This window comes from Mizuhopecten yessoensis, unplaced genomic scaffold, assembly GCF_002113885.1.
Source record: "Mizuhopecten yessoensis strain PY_sf001 unplaced genomic scaffold, ASM211388v2 scaffold4411, whole genome shotgun sequence".
Taxonomy (NCBI): Eukaryota; Metazoa; Mollusca; class Bivalvia; order Pectinida; family Pectinidae; genus Mizuhopecten; species Mizuhopecten yessoensis.
Genome location: NW_018405533.1, coordinates 931,561 through 947,956, shown reverse-complemented (window position 1 = coordinate 947,956; position 16,396 = coordinate 931,561). Strand labels below are relative to the sequence as shown.

Sequence of the window (16,396 nt, the reverse complement as noted above, 5' to 3'; positions counted from 1 at the left end):
GGCAAATATAGTTTTTTAATAGTTTTGACCCCAGTATTTAAAAAAATAAAATAAATTATTTTGTGATTTTATCTAATAATTAAAGGCTTCGTACCACTTCACTCAGAGTAGACAAGAAAGTTACATAGTTAGAGATTAATTTAAAGGTGATGGAGCCAAGGAAATGAGTTGTAGGTTTGTGTGGTAACCAGTTGGACGCTTCGCCTGGACCTGATGAAGCCTCACCATTAGAGGCGAAACTAGTCGGCCAAATAAACTTAAAAAAACACTTAATTGGTGACGCTTGAGTATGTTGTGATTATAATCCTACATAAAATAGTTCGGGATTGTGGCTTCAGTATGGTCTCTTGCACACTGTGTCTTGTTTTGTGCACCCATAAAAGTGTCAAACTTTTGAAACCAGAGTGTTTGTCTAGTTAATATATCTTTAGTATCATTATAATGTGTGTTGTACATCATTCCTTTATTCACAATGAAGAGCCAATTTGTTGTCCAATTCTGACTCCAGATATTTTTCCCAAATTTTCTTCACATATCATGTATAATCTGGCAGAAAATTGATCTCAAAATCAGGGATCGTTCACTCATTTACCCCTGAAATTTCATAATGAACTATTCCAACCTTTGAATAGGAGGAGTTAAAATATATGTCTTCAGGGGTGAATTGAGTTAAGTAGCTGGCTGATAATGACTTCCCTGTATTGTAGATGTCCTCGTACGTTGTGGTGTGCCTGAACCCCTTCAGGAAGCCAGACTGTAAGATGGGCCACATATCTTCCACGGACGACTTCAAACACCTCGCCAGGAAGGTAAGAATTTAAAAAACCTCAATCAGTAGTGGTTAACCTCCTTTCCGACTGCTTCTAATCATGAATGTCTAGGCCTAATGCCAATGCCCTTATGTCCCTTTCCTTTCATCCTCGATATCCAGGGGTTACGCTCACTTTCGCTCTCTGCACCCGTGGATTGTCCCATTTTTTTGTTAAATTAAATAAAAGTTGATGATGAAGGTCCTGGAATAAAGAATGATACCAGTTTGTATTGATTTAATATATCATCATTGTTATATTTTGAAGAAAAAACTTTCATACTAGTGAATTCTAAAAGATGGACTAACTTAATTTCAAAAATAAAACCAAACGTTAAGATCAATTTTTTAATTCAGAATTAGGGTGAAAAACAAAATTAGGCTGTAGAGCTTAGATTAATTCCAAGATAGAGAAACTTGTAATTCACGTATGTATGTATAACACATGTTGTTGTTTGTACAGTTGACCCACCATGTATGTATACCACATGTTGTTGTTTCTACAGTTGACCCACCATGTATGTATAACACATGTTGTTGTTTGTACAGTTGACCCACCATGTGATGGCCAAGGAGTTGAAGCACTGCCACCACGTGGAGGACCTCGAGGTGAACGAGAATGTTAAGGCCAAGGCCAAAGACTATGTCAAGAAATACATGGGCAAGTTTGGTTCCATGTACCGCAAGACTGGGTCTCCCGACGATTAAATAGGGATTACAGGGCAAGTTAGGTACCTTGTTAGGACACAGTCCTGGTAATTATGTAAGGATTTGGTGTCACAACATAAAAGAGGGTCTCTCCTGACTATTGAGGCTGAAGACAGTCTACCTCAACGATGGAATCAGGACAATATGGTTTTAGTTGGGAGGCAGGTGATGAGGATCTTCCTCCCCAACAATAAACAACAGGAAACAAAAAGTGCTCTTCTAGATGAGGGATCTGGGTTAGATTTAGATTTCAAAGTCTATATACCATGTACTGGTTTGGCACGGCTAGTGAATCGGTGCAGAAACCATGGCTTGCACTCCGGGTCGTTAAAAGACTGGTTAAATCAGGAACCGTTGCTGTATCCTCACATACAGACCATTCAAAGGTATGGAGCAGCATTTTGTTCTGTGGAAAGGAAAATGAGATCTAACTACAAATAAAATCCAGAACTGACTCCATGAAATGGTATTGATATGTGGATCATGGTTTTGTATTGTAAGAACGGTCAGGTAGCTATATCTACTGGGTAAATTGGTGTTCATGGTCAAATTGACAATCTCAGTAATCCTTTGACAAGGCCAGTAATTAATAAGCTTTTCCTGCTCATCTGAAATGTAATTCAGGAATTTTATTTATGAAATCAACGAAGATATTTTAACCATCATATTTAACTCACAATTTCAGGAAATACTGGAAATCAAATTCGCACAAAATAGTCAATATATATAGATTTGTGTGTTTAAATGGATCGTTCTTATGGGATCAAGTGTAACTACCTAGATAAAATAAGGATATTTTTCTTGCATGTTGAGAAACAGTTTTCTTGCACATTTGTCCATTTGTTTTGTCTGAAGATTATTTGATATAGAGGCCATTCACTGTAAACTATTTTATGGATGATATTTTATCCCTTGTCTCTTGTTATTTGTTTTTTTATTCATCCAGTTTAAAGTAATAATGAAATAAGTCTTAATTTAAATATTGTTATGTTACCCTTGGTAGGCATTTAACTCATTCCCCCCTAATGACACATTTGAACTCGGTTGGAATAGTTGAGTAAGTAAAGGATATGACCTCTGGACATCAAGCAAATGGACCATGTGACTTTGAAAACGTTTGATCATGATGCAAATAGATATTTAATTTAAGTGACCATTTGTTGATATTTCAGTGTGTTTCATTGTAAATAGTTCATGTTATCGCAAGTGTCTTACCAGGGGAGATAATCCAGAAGAGTGAGACGAGAGAATGTGTATGGATGTGTACCAGATACAGTTTTATAAGTGTGTATATATTTGTTGATATTTTATATATGTCTGTAAACTCTTTAAACCTTATTTGACTTCCTTGGCATACGGCTCGAGTGGCCACGGGTATTATCCCTTTTTGCCATGTGGCCAGTCTCTATAACTCCGAGACCAGTGAACACCTTTACAGCCTCACCAGCCTCTCAGGGCGGTGTGGCTAATAGAAGTGAGTCTCCAGGCAGCATTCCGTTTTTGTGTACATTCATCAAAATTTAACTATTTGATAAAAGTTTGAGCAATTCAACTTTAGGGTTTGTTTAGAGTTCAGCGAAGCTGAGGGCACCTGTCTCTGAAATTATGACATTGAGCTGATAAAAAAGAATTCAAAAGTTGTGGGAATAAAAAAACTAAAATGATCTTTCTAACTGAAAAATTCTGTGATTTGATTGGTCTGAATTGTGATGACTCCACAAATTTGGAATAGTATTAAGGTCATTTAATCAGAGCTTAGTTGTTAAAACAGGCCACAAGTATTAGCAGACAACTGAAATAGTGAAGTTATTGTGGGCGTCAAAACTAAAAATTAATAAATTAGAACAACAAGTGTTCTATTAAGTGGGCTAGTACAAATAATCCCATTTAGACTTTCGAAATTTAGTACCATATTGAATTGGAGTTTTCAAGCTAAATTTGTAACATGGGGAATTACTGAACCAATATGGTAATTATATTGCTTCATTAAATGCATTAATGACCTTAAAATGGGATATACTGTGTCAGTAGTTGCATAACTGACCTAATAGGACATTTATTGTGACAGTAGTTGTATAACAGACCTAATATGACATTTATTGTGACAGTAGAAGTATAACTGACCTAATAGGACATTTATTGTGACAGTAGTTACATAACTGACCTAATAGGACATTTATTGTGACAGTAGATGCATAACTGACCTAATATGACATTTATTGTGACAGAAGATGCATAACTGACCTAATAGGACATTTATTGTGACAGTATAACAGACCTAATATGACATTTATTGTGACAGTATCAGTAGATGCAAAACTGACCTAATATGACATTTATTGTGACAGAAGATGCATAACTGACCTAATAGGACATTTATTGTGACAGTAGTTGTATAACAGACCTAATATGACATTTATTGTGACAGTAGAAGTATAACTGACCTAATAGGACATTTATTGTGTCAGAAGTTGCATAACTGACCTAATAGGATATTTATTGTGACAGTAGATGCATAACTGACCTAATAGGACATATACTGTGTCAGTAGTTGCATAACTGACCTAATAGGACATTTATTGTGACAGTAGTTGCATAATTGACCTAATAGGACATTTATTGTGACAGTAGTTGCATAATTGACCTAATAGGACATTTATTGTGTCAGTAGAAGTATAACTGGCCTAATAGGACATTTATTGTGTCAGAAGTTGCATATATGACCTAATATGATATTTATTGTGACAGTAGATGCATAACTGCCCTAATAGGACATATACTGTGTCAGTAGTTGCATAACTGACCTAATAGGACATTTATTGTGTCCGTAGTTGCATAACTGACCTAATATGATATTTATTGTGACAGTAGATGCATAACTGACCTAATAGGACATTTATTGTGTCAGAAGTTGCATAACTGACCTAATATGATATTTATTGTGACAGTAGATGCATAACTGACCTAATAGGACATTTATTGTGACAGTAGCTATAGATGCATAACTGACCTAATATGACATTTTTTTGTGTCAGTAAAAGGTATGGAACACAAGCATCACACAAGCCTTAATATAATACAGTATTAAGACACTAACATAACTAGTTAACAAGTAATAAAAAGGAGATTTTTTCTTCACGTTCATAATTTAAATTTTTTCATAAAACAGATTAGTTCTGGTAGTCAATATATCAATAAGGAAATACATATTTATTAACAATCTGTGACTCTAAGTAAAGGGATATACAACCAATAACAGAATAATTTACCGACATTAAACATTGGGTTGTGTAGGTTAAAACATTAAAAAATGAGTTGTGTTTAGTAAAGAATTAAAGAATTTTACTTTTAATGGAATATAAGTTTAGTTCATGTGACTGTGCCCTTGGTGTCCTAAGCAGTGAAAAGGAAGTTTGTTGTATCAACATAGGAACCCTGGTTTTGTACTGTAAATCAGATTTACTCTCATACATTTTTATATGGTTTCCAACCAACAATGAAATAATAATAAAAAATACAAATTAAATAGGCTTGGTTGTTGATTGTGTATGTTTGTTGGAACACATCTTACTGTAGATATCAAACCAAAGGTTGTATGTCTCAGATATCAAACCAAAGGTTGTATGTCTCAGATATCAAACCAAAGGTTGTATGTCTCAGATATCAAACCAAAGGTTGTATGTCTCAGATATCAAACCAAAGGTTGTATGTCTCAGATATCAAACCAAAGGTTGTATGTCTCAGATATCAAACCAAAGGTTGTATGTCTCAGATATCAAACCAAAGGTTGTATGTCTCAGATATCAAACCAAAGGTTGTATGTCTCAGATATCAAACCAAAGGTTGTATGTCTCAGATATCAAACCAAAGGTTGTATGTCTCAGATATCAAACCAAAGGTTGTATGTCTCAGATATCAAACCAAAGGTTGTATGTCTCAGATATCAAACCAAAGGTTGTATGTCTCAGATATCAAACCAAAGGTTGTATGTCTCAGATATCAAACCAAAGGTTGTATGTCTCAGATATCAAACCAAAGGTTGTATGTCTCAGATATCAAACCAAAGGTTGTATGTCTCAGATATCAAACCAAAGGTTGTATGTCTCAGATATCAAACCAAAGGTTGTATGTCTCAGATATCAAACCAAAGGTTGTATGTCTCAGATATCAAACCAAAGGTTGTATGTCTCAGATATCAAACCAAAGGTTGTATGTCTCAGATATCAAACCAAAGGTTGTATGTCTCAGATATCAAACCAAAGGTTGTATGTCTCAGATATCAAACCAAAGGTTGTATGTCTCAGATATCAAACCAAAGGTTGTATGTCTCAGATATCAAACCAAAGGTTGTATGTCTCAGATATCAAACCAAAGGTTGTATGTCTCAGATATCAAACCAAAGGTTGTATGTCTCAGATATCAAACCAAAGGTTGTATGTCTCAGATATCAAACCAAAGGTTGTATGTCTCAGATATCAAACCAAAGGTTGTATGTCTCAGATATCTAACCAAAGGTTGTATGTCTCAGATGTCAAACCAAAGGTTGTATGTCTCAGATGTCAAACCAAAGGTTGTATGTCTCAGATATCAAACCAAAGGTTGTATGTCTCAGATATCAAACCAAAAGTTGTATGTCTCAGATATCTAACCAAAGGTTGTATGTCTCAGATATCAAACCAAAGGTTGTATGTCTCAGATATCAAACCAAAGGTTGTATGTCTCTTCGTCATGATGAAACTGAAAAGACACCTCTTTATGTCTAGGGTAGCTATCGTGTTCCAAATGGTATTACCGGTTCATATATATAAACTTAATATATTTTTACAACAATTATGAAACAAATTATTTCAACTTGTATTAATCACTCTTGTTGGCCTGGATATTAGGCGTAGTAGTATTAATATGACAGGAAACCAGAGTACCTGGAACAAACCAACCTGGTCGGGCATGTGACCCCATACCTTTTCACTACCTATCGGGGGAATCGAACACTGGCCGCCTTGGTGAAATGCAGGTGCGCTATCCACTGCGCCAGCCGACCACCCAATTTGTTCATTTAGAACATGGCGACCGACCTAGTGGTTTGGAGTTGCTTTCAAGGCCTGCATTAACTTCTGCAGGCCCTACAGGTTTTACCCCCCGAAATATTACATTTAACAAGTAAACAAAGTGGTTGGTCTGCATGAACGAACATTTCCCAGTCTACATAATGACTGGTGTGTAGGAAACAATGAATATATATAAATATCAAACTTGGAGACGCATTATCCCAAGTAGATAAAATCGTGAATCAAGGCGTAGAAAACATCTTACAGAATTGTGGAGAAACATCTCGAATCGTGCAGGTTGACAACAACTATCTAGATCAAACTTTGAAAATATCCATCTTACTAGATCAAATTTTGAAAATATCCATCTGACTGCCGAGATCTAACTTTGAAAATATCCATCTTACTAGATCAAATTTTGAAAATATCCATTTGACAGCCGAGATCTAACTTTGAAAATATCCATCTTACTAGATCAAATTTTGAAAATATCCATTTGACAGCCGAGATCTAACTTTGAAAATATCCATCTTACTAGATCAAATTTTGAAAATATCCATCTGACTGCCACGATCTAATTTTGAAAATACCCATCTAACTAGATCAAATTTTGAAAATATCCATTTGAGTGCCAAGATCTAATTTTGAAAATATCCATCTTACCAGCTCAAATTTTGAAAATATCCATCTGACTGCCGAGATCTAATTTTGAAAGTACCCATCTAACTAGATCAAATTTTGAAAATATCCATTTGAGTGCCAAGATCTAATTTTGAAAATATCCCTCTTACCAGCTCAAATTTTGAAAATATCCATCTGACTGCCGAGATCTAATTTTGAAAGTACCCATCTAACTAGATCAAATTTTGAAAATATCCATTTGAGTGCCAAGATCTAATTTTGAAAATATCCCTCTTACCAGCTCAAATTTTGAAAATATCCATCTGACTGCCGAGATCTAACTATGAAAATATCCATCTTACCAGATCAAATTTTGAAGATATCCATTTGAGTGCCAAGATCTAATTTTGAAAATATCCCTCTTACCAGCTCAAATTTTGAAAATATCCATCTGACTGCCGAGATCTAACTATGAAAATATCCATCTTACCAGATCAAATTTTGAAAATATCCATCTGACTGCCGAGATCTAATTTTGAAAGTACCCATCTAACTAGATCAAATTTTGAAAATATCCATTTGACTGCCGAGATCTAACTTTAATAATATCCATCTTACCAGATCAAATTTTGAAAATATCCATTTGACTGCCGAAGTCTAATTTTGAAAATATCCATCTTACCAGATCAAATTTTGAAAATATCCATTTGAGTGCCAAGATCTAATTTTGAAAATATCCATCTTACCAGCTCAAATTTTGAAAATATCCATCTGACTGCCGAGATCTAACTATGAAAATATCCATCTTACCAGATCAAATTTTGAAAATATCCATTTGAGTGCCAAAATCTAATTTTGAAAAAACCCATCTGAGTGACTAGATCTATCTTCGTAAATATCCACCTGTATGCCTAGATCTAACTTCCTAAATATCCACCTGACTAGTTCAAACTTTGAATATATATATATCTAACTGCCTAGATCAAACTTTGAAAATATCCATCTAACTGCCTAGATCTAATTTTGAAAATGTCCATCTAACTGCCTAGATCTAACTTCGAAAATATCCATCTTACTAGTTCAGACTTTGAAAATATCCATCTGACTCTCTAGATCTAACCATCCGTTTTAAATATTGTCTTAATGTCTGGATCAAACTGCTTTGAGATGCACCCGGTTGTCTGACTAGACTAAACTGTAGATGTATGAATCATTTGTTACTGTTTAGATCAAACTGTATGGATACAGGAGGCATTCCTCAATTTCTACATCGGACCGTTTGGTTGTAGTTGGTACGTTTCGCATTCTAGATATTAAATTCTTTGGTTGGTTGGTTGTACAGGGTTTAACATCCTACAGCTAAGGTCATTTAAGGACGTGTCGTTTGGGTCTATATTTTCATAATGATACCAGAGGCACTGATCAAATCGTATCGATATTGAAGGCACTTCTGTCGATATTGAACCGTACGAGTGTCGACCTGATAAATCGGTTGGATACAGGACGTACCTTTCAATGTCTGGATCAAATTGTATGAATGTTTGATGAACTTCTGGCTGTCTAGATCAAACCGTATAGGGAGCTTCTCGTACTCCAGATTAAATCATATGGACACGCGAGGCATTTCTCAACATCAAAATCAAACCGTTTGGATTAAGGAGACATTTAGCTTAAACCTTGTTTTATTCACATAACATACTTAATACATAATACAAACATGGTTGAACATAAATGGATGGGAGACAGAAACAAGTGTTGATACACTTTCTTTTATCTTATAACATTTGTTACCTTTCATCGTAACCAACATTAAGGAGGCTCCACCCTTTCGCAATTAGCCAGCAGAATTCGATGAAAGTTTCACATAATGGTGGTTATGTCACTATGTAAATATGATTTTATGAAAATCTAAGCATTCCGACAAACTGGGAACTTTTTTGTAAAAAATACCGAAAATATGTTTTTTTGTCAAATTCAACACTTTCACATTTTTTGAGCTTGTGGCATCATTCAAAACTATTACAACAATAAAGTAACGAAAAGAAACATTGCAAATCAACCCTACACATATTTTATTTATCATAAAATATCTACAAAATGTTAAAAAAGCGTTTTTTATTGAAATTGTATGAATAAAAGTTACTAAATACAATCTAGGAGCAAACAGGACACATAGTTTCATACAAAAACAGTGAAAAATTGAACCAAATACACACAAAGTCTTTATAATTCATTTATTTACATTTTACAATAATTTCGATCTTGATGAGAGTTGTCTACCATGAAAAAAATAGGAACTTTTTGCAGAGGGATAGAATTTATACAATGACACTTATTTTATTTACTATACCAAATACGACGGAAATAAATTAAATTATTAGCTCAACTGGTCCGGAGGACCAAGGTGAGCTTATGCCATACCGTGGCGTCCGTCCGTCAACAATTTCTTTACACGACTTCTTCTTCTTAACCACTGGTTGGAATTGAACTAAATTTGACTGGAAGCATCCCTAGGTGGTGGGGATTCAAAATTGTACAAATGGTGGGGCTGACCCCCCAGGGGGCTGAGGGGCGGGGCCAAAAGGGGTCAATTTGCCCATATTGCTTTAAGCGACTTCTTCTCTGGAACCAAGAAGTGGATATCAACCATATTTGACTGGAAGCATCCCTAGGTGGTGGTGATTAAAAATTGTACAAATGGTGGGGCTGACTCCCCAGGGGGTTTAGGGGCGGGGCCAAAAGGGGTCAATTTGGCTATATTGCTACAAACGACTTCTTCTGTAGAACTGTGCACTGGATATCAATCATATTTGATCAAAAGCATTCCTGGGAGGCAGGGATTTAAAATTGTACAAATGGTGTGGCTGACCCCCCAGGGGGCTGAGGGGCAGGGCCAAAAAGGGTATTTGGCTATACTGCTTTAAGCGACTTCTTCTCTGGAACTAAGAAGTGGATATCAACCATATTTGACTGGAAGCATCCCTAGGTGATGGTGATTAAAAATTGTACAAATGGTGGGGCTGACTCCCCAGGGGGCTAAGGGGCGGGGCCAAAAGGGGGCAATTTGGCTATATTGCTACAAACGACTTCTTCTGTAGAACTGTGCACTGGATATCAATCATATTTGATCAAAAGCATTCCTGGGAGGCAGGGATTTAAAATTGTACAAATGGTGTGGCTGACCCCCCAGGGGGCTGAGGGGCAGGGCCAAAAAGGGTATTTGGCTATACTGCTTTAAGTGACTTCTTCTCTGGAACTAAGTGATGGATATCAACCTTATTTGACTGGAAGCATCTCTAGGTGGTGGAGATTCAAAATTGTACAAACGGTTGGGCTGACCCCCCAGGGGGCTGAGGGGCGGGGCCAAAAGGGGGCAATTTGGTTATATTGCTATAAATGACTTCTTCTGCAGAACTATGCCATGGATATTGATCATATTTGGTCGGAAGTATTCATGGGAGGCAGGGATTCAAAATTGTACAAATGGTGGGGCTGACCCCCCGGGCTAAGGGGTGGGGCCAATAAAATGTATTACTTGGAAATGGTTGAGATCCCCACCATATAACCATATATACAATTGCTGAGTATAAAGAGAAGAATGCACATTTGCTTCCAGGATGTCCCTAGGGTCTGGCCCCACCCTTGGAGACATAGTCCCTGGGCCATAACTTTAAAACGGTTGAGATCCCCACCCCAAAACTATATATACAAATGCTGGGCATAAAGAGACGAATGCAATCATGATATCAGAATAGACCCTGGGGTCTGACCGAACCCCTAGGGACCTAGTTTCTTAGTCACAGCTTGGAAACAGTTGAGAGCCCCACCCTATAACCGTATATATACAATTGCTGAGTATAAAGAGATGATTGCACATATGCTTCCAGGTTGGCCTTGGGGACTGCCCCACCCTTGGAGACTTAACCCCTGGGTCATAACTTTGAAATGGTTAATATCCCCACCCCAAAACTATATATACAATTGTTGGGCATAAAGAGACGAATGCAGTCATGATATTAGAATTGATCCCAGGGTCTGCCCCACCCTTGCAGACTTGGCCCCTGGGTCATAACTTTGAAACGGTTGAGATCCCCACCCCAAAACTATATATACAAATGCTTGGCAAAAAGAGACAAATGAAGTCACGATATTAGAATCGATCCTGGGGTCTGGCCACAACTCTAGGGACCTAGTTTCTGAGTCAAAGCTTGGAAACAGTTGAGATCCCCACCCAATAACCATACATAAAATTGCTGGGCATGAAAAATCTAATATAGCTATGCTACAAGGATTGGCCTTGGGGTCTGGCATATTCCCTTGATCTCATTTGGAGAATAGTTTGCCATGATTGCTTAGGTATCCAGGTGAGCGATACAGGCCCTCTGGGCCTCTTGTTATATTGTCAATTTACTGTTCTTTTATGGAACAAAATTACTCTCAATCATGTACACTTTGGACATCATTCCATAGCCCGCTTACGCATGGTATATTAACAATACAATACAATACAATATATTCTATTATAGTGACATGTGCATACATCAAAATTACATAGGTGTACAATGTTTCACATATTATTTTAGCACCCGACCCAAAGGGTCTATAGGCCATTTAACTTAAATCTACCTTCAAAATATCACTTGCGTCATTGGTTACATAACAATTAAATTATATATATACTTGTAGAATGAGACAAAATCTTCATTTTTAGGAAATTATACATTTTTTCTTTTATCAAATATTTTCGACAGATATTTTGCTGTTTGCCTGGGAAAGTCATTTACTAATATTTTAAACAGTTCGATGTTTGATTGATGTTGAAAGGTTATACCAGTGTTAAGAAGTAGGTCATTTCTCTTATTATCATAAAGTGAACAGTTTAACAGAAAATGTGTTTCGTCCTCCACCGATCCAGAGTTGCACAAAGTACATACACGGTCATTTACAGGTTCATTTTTATACCGTCCAGTCTCCACTCGTAATGGGAGTATATTTATGTACGTGTGCATGTTTTACGTCCTCAATGTTACAATGTTGAAGATTGTCAAAGCAATATTCCATATTTACATATTCTAGCACTCACGGCACCATGATTTTTCTTTATTTGAACGTTTATCCCACATAAACACTTTTTTTGCATACCCGGGAATCGTCCATTCGTATGAGACTGTTCCATAGACGTATAATGTTAAGCCATCTCCCGTGTTGTCTGATAAGCCGTCCAGTTTCTCCATTTACGGCCAAATTTGGTGTAAACCTATGGACGCCAAAACAGTATCTAATCGCGCGATTTTGGATGGTGTCGATGCAAGGATGCGGTCGATATCCCCAAACTCCAGAACAATAATCTAATACTGGTTCAACACAGGAAGAATATAACTTCGAACGTTTTGAAACCAATGGATTTATTATGATGAACCTTAGATATAACACCACCTAATGCTCGTCCGCCCGCTTTCGCTAAACAGTTCAGCTGTATGTGAAAAACTATTAAATTCGTTGAAAAGCACACTCAAATATTTGTACGAACATGAGTATTCCAATGCATGTTCTCCAATTCTAAAATTAAAAGTGCTTCGCGCCCTACGGTTGGGTACATATGTAACCGTAGACTATCGCATGGTATGCCGTTATTACGTGCACGCACATGCACTTGCATTTGATAGGATCGTGATATTTTACAAACCACTATTTTCACAGAGTTATTGTAATTGCATTTGTGAACCGATTTATCTGACAGAGCGTAACTCGCTGCTTCACAACAAAAGTCGTAGCGACCAAGAGCTTGTGAACAACTTTAATTTAAACATATTTATTGCCAAAATTAGAAAAGGGATTAGGCACAAGTTATAACAACTTATCAACGCCTTCTCCCAATATACATTTGAAATGACATTACAATAATGACAATAAATATATACAATTGTTATTACAATTTGAACTCAAAATCTCTTGCTGGATTTAATAAAGTTTTGCACAGATCTAAAAATGTTTGAGTTAAGGTCCGCGGAAAATTGTGAATTGCCAAATGAAAGAATTTCTAAATGTAACGCAACATTCAAATTGATCAAATTTTGAACCAAAATACGTCTTTCGTTTGCAAAAAGTTGACATTCCATAAAATAGTGAAAGACATTCTCACAAGGATGACCACAATTACAAGATGCACTCTCAACAAGGTTAACTCTAAAAAGGTCCTAATTAAGGGAACTGCACTGGTGTCGGAGCTTAGTATGCAAGATATTATGTTTACGATTTCCGATTTTAAAGTAAATAAGTGGACTTGACTGAATATTTGATGTTAAACAGGAATTGAATGAATTAATAGAGGGTAGGGATCGAACCGAATTGTCTAAGTTATTCCAATAGCGAAAAGTAGAAGGTAGAAAAGAAGAGTTAGTAAGAGATAATCTGAAAGGAGGAATCCTATAGTTATTATTGTTACGTAAAGCCAAACGATTATTTTCTCCAGATAAAGGTGGCAAAAGATTATTGAAGTAATCAGGGGTTAATTTATTATGCATCTTATACAATAGTTCCTCCGTTTTCTTCGATTAGATAAAGTTTCAAGACTAGTTTTTCGTAATATAAAGTATTAAAAGGGGTATATGAAGGAAGTCCTAATATAATGCGAGCAGCTTCACGTTGGGCTTTTTCTAACTTTTCAGATTCAAAAACAGTGCAACCGTTTCACAACTCATAAGCATATTCTAAAACAGGTAAAATAAAAGTTGTACATTGTACATTATTAAAAGAGCATCGATTTCCGTAAGACATTTTTTTTTTTCATAACAGAAGTGTAAATTCCATTTACATGATCCCCCACTTTGCATTCGAATTAAAAGTTACACCTAAATGTTTATGACAATCTGTAAAATTTAAGACTTTCCCATCAAATTCTAAATCTAAGTCTTCTTCGATATCGATTGAATTCGAAATAAACAATACATCTGTTTTTTTCAGGATTGTTGCGCACTCAGGATTTTTGCGCACTCGCGAAAAATATCAAAATATTAGCCTCACTCGTGAAATATATTTGGTATTACTGAAGACACCATTAAATTTTCTATTTATTGCATTTTTAAAGCATAAAACATGAAAAATGTAATGCATTAAAAAAGGGCGGGAGTCAGAAGCGTAATAATTAGCGCCACATTCTAATGACGTCACGCTTGACAACAAGGCTGAGCGCCATTTTGAATGGGATACTCAACGCAAATCCGACGTTTTCTGCTATTTTCTGGTATGATTGCTTATTAAAATGTTATTAACTGTAAATTTATATAAATACTTAAGTGTGTGTACCAAACATTTACCACAACAACCACTTATTCTACCACCGCTTCATTCGAATCTAAACAAACAATCGTTGCCTTTGAATGCAGCGAATAGAAGATACCGTTATGATTGGTCAATACCAAAAAGTGATATTTTCACTCTGTGATATTTGTCACAGTGTGAAAGATATCAGTTTTATCAAGTTAATAGAATCCGATATTTCACTGGCAAAAATGTAATAAATACTCAATGATAATCATTTGGATTAAAGGACACATGTGGCACCCTGTTGTATTAAGTGAATATTATATATATTTAGGTTTTAATTTGATTAAGTTGGATTTGAAAGAAAATAAATACTTCACTATGGAAGATTGTTAAGTAAGTTACATTTTCCGTTCGTGCCGCTGTATCACGTGACCCGTATTTCCGCTTTCCGTATACTTGTTATTATGGCCCGTATTATGCACATTGTATAAGTATGTNGCCCTATTAGACACTGGTGCTACTGTGTCGAGTGTTAATGAAGCATTTTATAGGAGTAATCTTAGTCATTTACCCTTACACCCACTTGATGATGTAGCATTAGAGATACAGGTAGCAGGGGGTAATTTATTACCATACCTGGGGTACATAGAGGTTGATATACAAGTGGATAAATTCCTACATGACAATGACGCCAGATGTTTACTTCTTGTTGTACCAGATTCTAGTTTTAATCAGATTGTACCAGTTCTTTTAGGAACTAACATTCTTGAACACTTTATGAGACATTGTAAAGAGTGGTTTGGACCCAGATACCTTCAAGAAGCACCATTGACAACTCCATGGTTTCTTTCTTTCAGGTGTATTTCTCTTAGAGAGAAACAGTTACAGCGTAACAGTTACTGCCTTGCTATTGCCAAGAGCGCAGAGGATAGTAACATTGTCATACCCCCGAACAGACAAGTTGATATATGTTGTAGGTTGGACAAGGAATTACCTTACCCTAATGTGTGTGCTCTTGTTCATTCTGCTAGAGGATCAACACTTACAGAGGATTTGGATATCTCGCCTACCATATTTACATATAACCATGGGAATAATGGGAACTTTTATGTAAACGTTTCGAACGTTACTACCAGCACTGTTGTTGTGCCACCCCGTTCACTGGTGTGCGAGTTGCAGTCAGTTTCCATTCAGTTTCCACTCGCTTCCAATGATTTTGATTTGAAGGAACCTGGTGCATCATATGTATTTGATAGGGTGACATTTTGCCCAGAGCTTGATGACATTTTACTACGCCGAGGTAAAGAAGTTATTGGCCAGTACTTAGATGTATTTTCCAAAGGGGACTTGGATCTTGGACATACAACTGATTTAAATCACAGGATTGAGTTAGATGACCAGCGACCGTTCAAACAGCGCCACAGGAGGATACCACCTGGGATGATACAGGAAGTTAGAGATCATATCCAACAGCTTCTTACTTGTGGTGTTATACGGAAATCACACTCACCATGGGCCTCCGCAGTAGTGTTGGCCAGGAAGAAAGATGGATCTCTAAGGATGTGCATAGATTACAGGCAGCTTAATCAGCATACAGTGAAGGACTCTTATGCACTACCAAGCATTGAGGAGATACTTGATTCTCTTTCAGGCTCATCTTACTTTTCTGTGTTAGACATGAAAAGCGGCAATGATCAGGTGGAGATTGAAGAAAGCCATAAGGAAAGGACTGCTTTCACTGTTGGGCCTCTAGGGTTCTACGAATACAACCGAATGCCCTTTGGTCTTGCAAATGCCCCAGCAACGTACCAACGATTAATGGAACAGTGCTTAGGAGAGTTGCATATGGTAGACTGTTTCATTTATTCAGATGATGTGATTATATTTTCGTCTACATTTGAAGAACACCTGGAGAAAATGGAGAGAGTGCTTCAACGCCTGAGAG

General features: G+C 36.5%; 1 protein-coding gene and 1 long non-coding RNA gene across 4 annotated transcripts in view; one reads left to right on the top strand and one right to left on the bottom strand.

The window, feature by feature from the left end:
- The window catches only part of LOC110448982, a 75,987-nt gene extending 72,844 nt beyond the window's left edge, over positions 1 to 3,143 (top strand). For all 3 annotated transcript variants that reach the window (XM_021495545.1, XM_021495543.1, XM_021495544.1), the window contains 2 exons: positions 708 to 809; positions 1,358 to 3,143. In XM_021495545.1, coding sequence (XP_021351220.1) covers positions 708 to 809; positions 1,358 to 1,516 — 261 coding nt within the window. In that variant the 3' untranslated portion in view covers positions 1,517 to 3,143. The remainder of the gene's footprint in view (positions 1 to 707; positions 810 to 1,357) is intronic.
- On the bottom strand, positions 2,460 to 4,272 carry LOC110448983. The gene is made up of 2 exons (XR_002462805.1): positions 3,921 to 4,272; positions 2,460 to 3,760 (listed from the first exon to the last, which is right to left on the bottom strand). It is a non-coding gene; the product is annotated as an uncharacterized LOC110448983 (long non-coding RNA).
- Between the last annotated feature and the right edge of the window lie 12,124 nt (positions 4,273 to 16,396).